The sequence below is a fragment of the Cervus elaphus genome, chromosome 28 (assembly GCF_910594005.1).
Source record: "Cervus elaphus chromosome 28, mCerEla1.1, whole genome shotgun sequence".
Taxonomy (NCBI): domain Eukaryota; kingdom Metazoa; phylum Chordata; class Mammalia; order Artiodactyla; family Cervidae; genus Cervus; species Cervus elaphus.
In genome coordinates, this window is record NC_057842.1 from 26,915,789 (window position 1) to 26,927,588 (window position 11,800).

An 11,800-nucleotide genomic window follows, 5' to 3' on the forward strand; every position below is an offset into this window, starting at 1 on the left:
CGTCTTGATTTTTTGTTTAGTATTTTTAGTAATACAGTTTTATTACATTTTATAAAATTGTTGGTTCACCACTTACAAGAAGTTTAAAAAACATAGAAACTGATCCTTCACAATAGAAGCGTGAAAACACTCTCTTAGACTATTCAGCTCTTTTAAATGTACACACTCAATACAAGAGTTCTTAAAGGTAAAGGGTAGTAGAGAGTCTTGTATAACTGAAGTACATTCCTAACCACTAGTTATAAGGTAGTGATGAATCAGTATAAATTACTCTAGCTGATCTTCCACCTAACTTTATCATTGCTCTGTCGATTATTTTCTATAACAAACTGTAAACTATTTCAGGAGATGAGAAATACTTTTTTTTTGAGAAATACTTTTAATATGAATATTCCTAATAAATGAGCTTATACAGCATTCCAGCATTACCCCCCTCCTTGCCCCAAAACCCTTTAAGCACCAGCTGATAATACATGTAATAAATTAATACGTCAGAAGCACTCAGATCTACATGACATATATAGACTCTTAGACTGAATTGCCTCCAGTTGAGTCACAATTTTTATGTAAAACTTGCTTAGAGAAAATGGCTTTTAAAAAACATTTTCTAAAGCTGGTAACTTAAAAATTGGCATTCCACAGTGCTCAAAAACTCGTCATTCAAACATTATGTTTCTCTTTAGTGACAAAATTGATGAGAAAATGAAAAGCTAGAACTGTGATAAAATCATCTGCTTCTGACTTTTAAATTTGTCTTGATTAAATGAAACACAAATTAAGAAAATATGTATTTGAATATTAATTTTCTATTGCAGCCATAACAAATCACCTCAAATTTAGTGGCTTATAACAGCACCCGTTTATCTCACAGATACATAAGTTGGAAGTCTGGCTGGGCCAAACTGGCTTCTCTAAACCTGGTCACGCATGGCCCAAGTCAGTAGGTTGACCGGACTGAGCTCTAAGGACTCGGGGGAGCGTGCACGTCCAGGCTCATCCTGGTCACAGTTGGCAGAATCCAGTCCTATGCACTTGTAAGACTGAGGTCTCTGTTTTTCTGTCAGCATGCCAGCCAGGGGTCAGTCTTCACTCTTGGAGGATGCCTGTATTCCTTCTCATGTTTTCCATGTGACCCCCTTCAGCAGTGGGGGGGTTAAGTTCCTTTCACACTTTAAATCTTTCTCACTTTTCCCTCTGCTGCATCTTTCCGACTCCAGCTGGAGAAAGTTTTCTGCTTTTAAGAGCTCACTGGTTAGAATGAGCCCACTCAGATAATGCCTGGGATAATGCCTCTATATATATATATATATAAGAGGTTTTATATATATATATATATATATATAAAACCTTAATTAGATCTTAATTTTATCATGTAAAGTAACGTATGCACAGCTTCCTGGGATTAGGGCCTGGACGTCTTTGTGGGACCATTCTACCTCCGTCACAAGGGCTTGTCATAGAGAATATAGTTGTCAGTTTTTTGGTTTTTTTTTTGCTAACTTTTATATTCCTATTTGGTCACCAATTAAAATTGGTAACTTTGTTACTCCAAGTTACCTTTGTGAACTGCATCTTTTTAAACTTGTAAATTTAGATACACCAAATTGATAAAGGTTCGTTGTTCCAAAAATTACTTAATGTGTTACTGTATTATAGTTTCTTAGATTGGTTTCAAGCTCAAGATTCTAGAGTGTGCTTTAGGAGGTGCTTAGAACACTCATTCCTTGAATCCCCTTGTCTTATTCCCTATCATTCAACAAAAGGAAGGGGGTGGGAGAGGCAAGGGGAAAGGAAAGAAAATCTCTCAGAAATATCCTCGAAAATAGAAAATGACAAACTCAGACTGCTTGAGTTTTCACTGTCAACTTTTGGCAGTCAGAAACATGTGAACAGTTTAATTTCTTGTCTGTTATTCAGTTTTTGCTGCTTAATTTGGTATAAGAGAGAAATTGGAATTGTGTTTTTGGTTTGAAATTACGGTCAGCCCTCTGTATCTGTGGGTTTCAAATTCAAGATTTCAACCAAGGATTGAAAATACTCTGGAAAAAAAATTCCAGAAAATTTCAAAAAGCAAAACTTGAATTTGCCATGTGCTTGCAACTACTGATGTTCCTTTTACACTGAATTAGGTAATCTAGAGATATTTAAACTATATGGGAGGACGTGTACAGTTTATATAAAAATACTGCACCATTTTGTATAAGGAAATTAAGCATCTGAAGATTCTGATATCTGTGAGGGATCCTGGAACCAGTTGTGGAATGGACAAAGACTCCCTGTACCATTTTATAATGTAACTTCACCAATTTTTAACATTTTGCTCTTCTGTTTTTCACCTCTTATGTGTGTGTGTATATGTATGTTTTATATATGTATATACATACACATATATGTAGAATAGTTTTTTATGAGAAATTTGAGAGTAGGTTGCAAACATCTTACCCTTTTACTCCCTTATACACCCACACACACATACATAAATATATATTCTTTTTTCAAGAACTAGTTGCTCAGTTGTGTCCGACTCTTTGCAACCCCATGGACTGCAGCACGCCAGGCTTCCCTGTCCATCACCAACTCCTGGAGTTTGCTCAAACTCATGTCCATTGAGTTAGTGATGCCATTCAACCATCTCATCCTCTGTCATCCCCTTCTCCTTCTGCCGCAATCTTTCCTAGCATCAGGGCCTTTTCCAGTGAGTTGGCTCTTCACGTCAAGTGGCCAAAGGATTGGAGCTTCAGCTTCAGCATCAGTCCTTCCAAAGAATATTCAGGACTGATTTCCTTTAGGACTGACTGGTTGTCTCCTTGCAGTCTAAAGGACTCTCAAGAGTCTTTTCCAACACCACAGTTCAAAAGCATCAATTCTTCAGCCCTCAGCCTTTTTTATGGTCCAACTCTCATATCCATACATGACTAGTGGAAAAACCATAGCTTTGACCAGATGGACCTTTGTCAGCAAGAGTCCATATAGTAAGTTACTGTACTCTAATGAAGAACTAGAGTGTTCTTTATATAACCATAGCACACAGTTGTCAAATGCAAGAAGTTTACCATTGATACCATACTTTCGTCTAGTATACTTTCCACATTCTAATTGTGTCAGTTTGGCAATAATGGCCTTTATAGCACTCCTGGACATTTCCTCTACTGCAGGGTCATGTACTACACTTAGTTTTCAGAACTCTTCATGTTCAGAACTGAGATAATGTTTTTTAAGCCACTAAGTTTGTGTGATAACATCAATAGTAAGTAATACAGATGATGATACTTTAAAAATGTTTACTGTGCTTTCTGGTTGTAAAAGGATATTGTGTGCATTCTGGTGAATATGAATCGCCTGAGGATTTTATTGAAATGCAGTTCTGACTTCATCTCAGGGGTGAAGCCTGAGTTGATACTGATATTACTGGTTCACAGACCACACATTGAATAGCTACGTTCTAGGTTATTTTGTGTGTTGGTCATTCAGTCATGTCCACTCTTTGTGATCCCATGGACTGCAGCCTGCCAGGCTCCTCTGTCCATGGGATTCTCCAGGCAAGAATACTGCAGTGGGTAGCCATTCCCTTCTCCAGGAGATCTTTCTGACCCAGGGATTGAACCTGGGTCTCCCACACTGCAGGCATATTCTTTACCATATGAGCCACCAGGGAAGATTATTTTGAAAATACTTATTTTGAACTATTGTAAATATTGTAATAATAAAATATACCTTACTGTATTTAAAAAAGTTTTAAGAATATAGTTAGCTATAGCATAAAAATTAAAGTTACAGCAAAGATAATTAGCACTAGCACTGCAGTGTGCTTTCTTCATGGCTTTTTAAAATAGACATATAATTTTCTATTTTTTGAAAATTAGGATCATATGATCTATAGTTTATATTTAATGAAAGTGTTCCCATACCACTTGTGTATTTGATAAATATGAATTTAAAATTTTTAAAAATATTCCATCAGTTTGGATGTACTAAAATATCCTCTTTTGACTGTTCCTAATTTTCCTCTATTATGATTAATGCTGTGATAACTGCTTGATATGTAAGACTTTGTCATTTTGGATTATTTTCTTTGATTTATTCTATAAATCCTAACACTTACTAAGTAGTTCAGGTACTTAGTCAAAGAATGTGAACATGTTTAAGAGTTCTGATATATAGTGCCAGGTTACCCTCTAGGAAAGATTCTGCCAGTTTATGCTGTCACCAGCAGTATATGAGTGTCTGTCTGAGAGCATCCTTTTTTACAATAAGTACTACTCTTTTAAAAGCTCTCTTCTAACTTTGATAATCAAAAATTAAATTTTATTTTGTGCTTTTTAAGGTTTTGGTGAGGCATAAATTTTCATATGTTCATTGATGTGTATCTGTGTGAATTACCTGCATTTTCTTTTTGTTTTCTTTGGAGTATCTTAAGATTTTGCTGTTTATACACTGGATGAAAAACACATTTTTATTCCATCATCTCCCTAGAGGAATAAAATTCTCAATTATGCAATTTAGAGCCTGCTATTTAATTTGTTTTCAATCTTGAACATTGATTTCATGAATATAAATAGCTCTCAGCCAAAGGTATTAGCATTTCCAGCTGCTACCTATTAGTTCAAAGTCTATTACAAAGAAAGGGAGCTGGAAACAGGCTTGTCCCAAGGGAGCTACTGTACGTAGCCCTTTTCTTAAAATACTAACCTAATAAGTCAAACACGAAATACAACATAATACTCATGCTTGCACAAATGTGCACACAAACATGCACACACACACCAACCAACACATCCCAGAGTCATTAAAAAGCAAATTCCATTTTTACTGTGGCAGTGCCTGTACTCTGAATATGAGATGTCCACCGCAGGAAGCAGTCACATTTCCTGTGCGTGTTGCTTTGTTCTGTAGTTAGCACTGTATTATGTGAAAAGTCTTACTTCAGAGCTTGTAACATCAAGAACATCCCCTTCTCTGAGCATGCTAGGATTACAACTGAATATTAAAATCAGACTTTATATTCCCCAAACATTCTCCTGTTTGTTTCTCTTTCACTGTACCGCCACCATCACACACAAATGCACACGTGCACAAATAGAAAAAAACTTCATTCAACCACATACTTTCTTACTCAAGCAGTCTCTTTACATAAAGTACATGGAGCCTCATGAGACCAATCAGCCAAGAGCAGGAAATCAGAGAGGTGAGGTAAGGGGAGGATCTTTGAGATCTTTCCCTCTATTTTCTATAATTTGTCTTGTGATGTGATGGCAGGTAGACAGCAGGAGGAAGAAAATGCCAGGAACGTACATGCACAAACAGATACATGTCTGTGTTCAAGGCATGGTTCTAAAAAGTTTGAACCATATTTCCCCATGTCACTACAGTTTGCTTTATTGTATTTGCTTTGTTCTCCATGCCACGTAAATGACCAGCAATTTCTGACCCTAAAACTTTATTTAAATCAATGATTCCAGACTTTAAATTTATGATATCATGTGATTTAATTTTGTAACAGGACTGTTGTCTTTAAAATTTTAAATATTTATGCTTTTACTTATATTGCATAATATTCCTTTAGTTAGTCTTAGGTATCTGTCTATGTTTTTTTAAAAAAAAGTCAACTTGGAATCTTCCACTTCAGCCATATCTATAACAGAACACAGTATTATTTCTACCTTTATTTGAAAATTAAGAATTTCATATACTTTGTAGTCTCCATTAACAGATATTGAGGAAAGGTAGTGTATCATTATTTGCTGGGCTTCCAGTGCAAGTATAGCTCTTTTACATTTCAGTACTTTAGGGAACCTGAATTTAGTCCAGGAAAAAACTTTATAATGCCATTCTAGCAGAAACACTGCTATTATTTGTAGTGACTTACCTATTAAGGCAACCAAATTGATAATAATGAAAACTAGTACATAGAGAATGTAGTGTGTGTACTGTGAGGCTATAAAATACATAATTTTTGTATACCAAATAAAAGTATAAATAATACTGTGTTCTATAGATGTGGCAGAGGCAGAAAAATTCACACTGATATTTTTTTTTTGATGTGGACTATTTTTTTTTTTTTTGATGTGGACTATTTTTAAAGTCTTTATTGAATTGGTTACGATATTGCTTTTGTTTTATAGTTTGATTTCTTGGCCAGGAGGCATGTGGGATCTTAGGTCACTAATCAGGGATCAAAGCCACATACTCTGCACAGGAAGGTGAAGTCTTAACCACTGAACTGCCAGGGAAGTCCCACACTGATTTTTTTAAAAAATATATATAAACAAGTTCCTCTAGGATTAACAGAATTGTGGCGTATATATGTCCTAAGCAACTTTCATATATTAACTCATTTATTGTAGTACTCATGGAAATTCTAAGGCATAAATACTGCCTTTATTTGCTGAACAAGCATACAGAGGCCCAGGGATGTTAGATAGTGTGCCCTTCCTCATCCTCTTTAACAAGGTGTAAAACACAGCCGGTCTAGTGGTCAGGCCTGGCAGTCTGGCTTAAGCTATTCTCTTTCCCACTGCAGTTATGTATGTGTTTCTTGTTTCTTTGCCATGGAGTACCTTCTTTGCCATGAAAAGTACCTTTCTTTAATAATAAACATTTTTAACACTTTTAAAAAATAACTTCTACTAAAAAGTTTCCTATTTTAGTACAGTTTGGTAATTGTTTTTCTTGAATACGTTTGTTCAAAGTCCTGAAGCTTATAGCTAAATTCATCAGAAATTAGTAGCAAAATGAACAGCCCTTTCAGGTATCAACATTGACTTTGCAACACCTGTCAAAAGATACTCTTTCACAAGTTATGGTTAGTTTTTCCTGATATATCCATACCACAACACCAGGTATATCTAAGTTAGATTAATTTCCTCATCACCCCTCTCAGTGGGTGTCACAGGAATTTTCAACCTTGCCGATGATAATGACACTAAGAGACAGCCAGAGGATACTTACAGTTCTTTTACTCATCAAAATAAGAGAGTTAATATGGTTTAGTGAGTCTGCTGTAAGGCTTCAGAATTTTAAGATTTGGGTCTTCCAGTTTTCTACATAGATTAATAGATTATCACTTGCAATAAACTACATTATAGGTGGTACCAGATAACTGCATCTAAACTAGCAGGAATTAGTGTATAATCCTATAAGGGCTCTTAGGAAGAAGTTTCTATTTTTGGATATATCTTGTTGATATGACATTTTATTCATAAAATCTGATTATCACTATTGAAAATTTTATATTTGAACTTTTAGATTAATAAAGAGTCTTGTGAAAGGTTATCATCTGAATGTCCCATATTTCTCTCATTGTTAAACTACGTTGTGTTCTTTTGTCACTAATAAAATTTTTGGTCATATTTACTAATGTAATACGCACTTCAGTTCACAAGTACACCCTAGGCAAGATGTATAAAGAATGGATGTCAGAGTTTGATGACAAGAGGTGTTTGTACAAGGACAACCTCAGGATTTGTTCGAGTCATTTACAAGTGATACCTCACCTTATAAAATGTGGCAAAAGGAAAACAACCACACATGGTATAAAGATGATAATAAACATTATTCTTTAGAAACAATTCCAAATATATATATATATATATATGCTTTATACATAATGACTTTTGTTGTCATAAATTCATCTGCATTAGCCCAACATCTAGGACTTTAACCAGCTTTTATGTTCAGCTGATTTTAAGTGAAGTTTTTCCTGACATAGTCCTTCTTTGTATTGTAGACATAGCTCTGAGCCATCAATGTCAGTTCCAGAGTGTAACTAGGAACTGTGACAATTTTATCTGTGAAAAGCTTTATAGAATTTTCAATATTAATAATATTCTTATTTCCAGGTCTATTAGACATTACTGTAATTTCTTTCTTTTGACCTTGATTTCTGTTTAACGAAGCTGTTCTTCCCTCACAATTTGGGGCTAGTTGAGATTCTTAAGACACTTAGTTCCTTCTTCCCTCACATTTGAAAATTATATATTGAAAACTACTACTTTCATGGCTGTTTTCTTCTAAAAGCAGTGGTTCATAATTGAGGCAGATTTCCCCTCATAGAAATTCACAGCTGCAAGACGTCCTCTTTCCCAGTGGGTTAGTAAATAGGCTTTTGTGAGAATTCTCTATTGGAATATTTCTCTTGATTAAAGGGTCAAAGACTGAGAGTCTGTTGTTCTTGGTGCTAAAAGAACCAACCACCTGCAGCTGGGCATTGAACACTTTGGAATTGCAGAACTTAGTCTTCGTTTTTGTAATGAGTAGCTTGAAAGCAACAATTTTTCTTAAAAAATTAAATTCAGACATGACCTTTAGACCAAATTAGATTTTAATAGTGAATGCATTGAGGCATGCAATCAAAATACTGATAGGCTGCATTCCCTAAACAGTGTAGCTTTATGCAGCCTATTAATAACAGCATACACATATTTAACTGGCAAATGTGATTGCTGTGCCTACTAGTCTCGTTTATTCCCTTTTTATTGTTCCACTTGATTAATCACCCTGTACATAAAAGTCCCAATATTTGGGGAAAATGTATCCCTGCTGTAGGAAATCATCCCTTGCAAGTCCAACGCAAGCCACTGTCAACTTTCTTACTGGCTTGCCCGCTTCCACTCTCCTCTAGTTACCTGTTGTATGTAGTGGGAGGTTAAGAGCACGCATGGGGAAGCTAACTTACTTGGATTTAAAATTCTGGCCCTGCTATAGCTGCATGGCCTTGACTGTGCTGTTTATTTAATCTGTTGCCTCTGTTTCTGTCTGCAAAACGAGCATTACTATACCTCCAGGGTTGTTCCAAGGATTAGTTAACATAAAGTTCCTTAAAATAGTTGGTGTGCTGTTAAATGCTAAATAGGCAACTCTTACAAAATAAGATACTGCTCCTTTGGACAGCTTCCTCCTAAAGATCCTCACACTTGAAAAATAAAATCTGACCTCCTATCCAAGTGCCTATAAGCTTGCTCTGATCTCATCCCCCATTTCTCTCTGTTGGCTCTATTCCTGCTACATAAGCCTGTCCCGAGAGACACTAAGCAGTTCTGCTTCAAGGCCTTTGCACTTGTAATTCCCTCTTCCTGGAATTCCCTTCCAGAATTTTGCATTGCTCACTCACTTGGGTAGTTGCTCAAAAATTCAGAGGCCTTTTCCATGCACACACCCAACACGTGTATCCTCATTCTCTAGTCCCTTGCCCCGTTTTCTTTGTAGCATTTATCACCACTGACATTATATTGTTGTTCAGTGTCTTTCTTTCCTAACAGGAGTGTAAACTGAGCAGAGAGATTTTATTTTGGTCATTCCTGTAGTCCTGCATCTAGACCACTTGGCATTGGTAGAACTTAGTAAATACTTGTGGGAAGAGTGGAGTTAAAAAACAAATCCCAAGTTAGAGAACAGTATTTTTACCTTGAGGACTACTGACTTTAACTTATTATACATTTTTTTTTGTACTGTGCACCTAACATTCCCTACTCCCATACCTTCACTTTACTCCAGGCTGTCTCATCAGGCTACCACTCACTTTAGATTGGGTTTTCAGAATAAATGTGAAGATTAGATTCCTATATCCAAAGTAAGAGATAAGCGAACACAAGATTGGTGACCTTGTTTTCAGACAGAAGCACTAAATGCTGTGTAGTAAACTGAAGTCTATACTTAGCCAGGTTTTTTGAACATTATTTTTAATGACACAGCTACCTATAAAGATCTATGAAGATTTCAGGTCAGATTATGAATAGGTAGTACTTTGTGACTAAAGCATACATACTTTCAATTAGTTTTTTCTTTTCTTTTTTGCAGGTTAATGACTACAGACAGTGAGATCAGATTTGTCCACAAGGAGATGGGCATAATACCAAGCTGGGGTGGTGCCACCCGGCTGGTTAAGATCATCGGCAGTAGACAAGCTCTCAAAGTATTAAGTGGGGCCCTTAAGCTGGATTCAGAAAAAGCATTACGCATAGGAATGGTGGAGGACATCTTGCAAGCTTCAGACGAAACCGAATGTCTCAAAGAAGCGCAAGAGTGGCTACAGCAGTTTATCAAAGGGCCACCAGAAGTAATCAGAGCTTTGAAAAAATCTGTTTCTTCATGCAGAGAGCTTTGTTTAGAGGAGGCATTACAGAGCGAGAGAGATCTTCTAGGAACACTTTGGGGTGGACCAGCAAATTTAGAGGCTGTTGCTAGGAAGGGAAAGTTTAATAAGTAATTTTTAAAAATACATAAGTAAAGTCGCTCAGTCGTCTCCGACTCTTTGCGACCCCATGGACTGTAGCCTACCAGGCTTCTCCCACAGGATTTTCCAGGCAAGAGTACTGGAGTGGGTTGCCAGTTCCTTCTCCAGAAGATCTTCCCCACCCAGGGATCGAACCCGGGCCTCCTGCATTGTAGGCAGACGCTTTACTGTCTGAGCCACCAGGGAAGTCTTAAAAATACACACTGCAAGTTAAAACCCCAGTGATTAATATGTATAAAAGTTGAATGGTATCAAATATCAGTGTTAAAACTACTTAGAAGGTAGTAAAGTATTTGTAATATTAGTATAACAACTGTTTGACTGAACTCAGCTGGTCTAATTTTCAGTTTATTCAGGTAGTTGCTAATTTTGAACCTCTTAATACACAACACTTTTGGCTTAAACATAATCATTAATTCCCAGATTCCCATGATAGTTATTAGGCTATAACCAAAGGCTAGTTTTTAGGAAAAACTACACAAAACCTATTCCTGGTGTTCTTTCTCATAAAGTCTTAACCTGAAGTAATTTACAAAAATAATATAATGAAGCTTAGAGAACAAAAGTGGAAAGGGGTCGGGGGACAGGAAGATATGTAGTTATGATTAGTCCTTTCTTCTGTTCCATGCAGCTGCATTAAGGAAGTCATGGACTGGTCCTTCTTTTAAGGATGCTCCTCACCCCACCCTTCTACAAATTTGGACCTTATTTGATCTTATTAAATAATTGCTAGATTTTTATTTTTGGTTATCTACGAAATGATGGCCACCATACAAAAAGTCTGACTCTACAAAATTGGCCAGTTGATTTGTATGCACCAGAATTTCCAAGCTAGCAGTTACTATAGTTTATGTAGTAATCAACTTGTCTTTGATCAGAGACTCATGAAGCATCGTGTTACACATGAATCAGATTTGTTTTTTTTTTTTTTTTGCTGAGAAATAGCTATCTTTTCTTCTTTTAGAACTAGGTATATTTAAAAGTAAATTTAATAATGATGGATGACAGACTTTTATGATCTTAGTAATAGACTTAAAAAAAAAATCTAAGTCAAGGAATTAAGTCCTAATCTTATCACAAGAGGTAAAAGGTAATTTTATTAAAGTAATGACAGTTTATATTTACTATTGTAATATTCAATTCACATTTGATAAATTGTACTAAAGACAACTTGCATATGCTTCATCAACATAATCCTGCTGTTTTGATTTAGGAAAATATAGAAGGTAAACTCATGTTACTTTTCTGCAGAATCAAATTCTGATTACCAAATTAACCCAGCATTTCCAACCTTGCTGTAGATTCTACAACATTCTGTGTTGAGTCAGTTTGTGTCTACTACTGCTGTTTAGAAATAAACCTACCATTTAATTCATATTGGTGCTAGCCATTAATGAAGACTGGCAAGGAAAACCCAGTATATACATAGCCTCTACTATCAAGTTATTTAAGACAGGCTTTAGGTTTATTTCCACACATAATTATTCCATGAAAATTCCCTGGAGACTGTTTAAATATTCTCTATGAAGAAATCATACTTTTCTGAGCAAGTAACCATGTGAGCTGAAT

The 11,800-nt window shown here is 35.9% G+C and overlaps 1 protein-coding gene across 8 annotated transcripts in view; it reads left to right on the forward strand.

Moving 5' to 3' along the window:
• ECHDC1 (ethylmalonyl-CoA decarboxylase 1) overlaps positions 1-11,606 on the forward strand; it is a 59,233-nt gene extending 47,627 nt beyond the window's left edge. For all 8 annotated transcript variants that reach the window (XM_043889784.1, XM_043889778.1, XM_043889777.1 and 5 more), the window contains one exon: positions 9,796-11,606. In XM_043889784.1, coding sequence (XP_043745719.1) covers positions 9,796-10,204 — 409 coding nt within the window. In that variant the 3' untranslated portion in view covers positions 10,205-11,606. The remainder of the gene's footprint in view (positions 1-9,795) is intronic.
• The last annotated feature ends 194 nt before the right edge of the window (positions 11,607-11,800 follow it).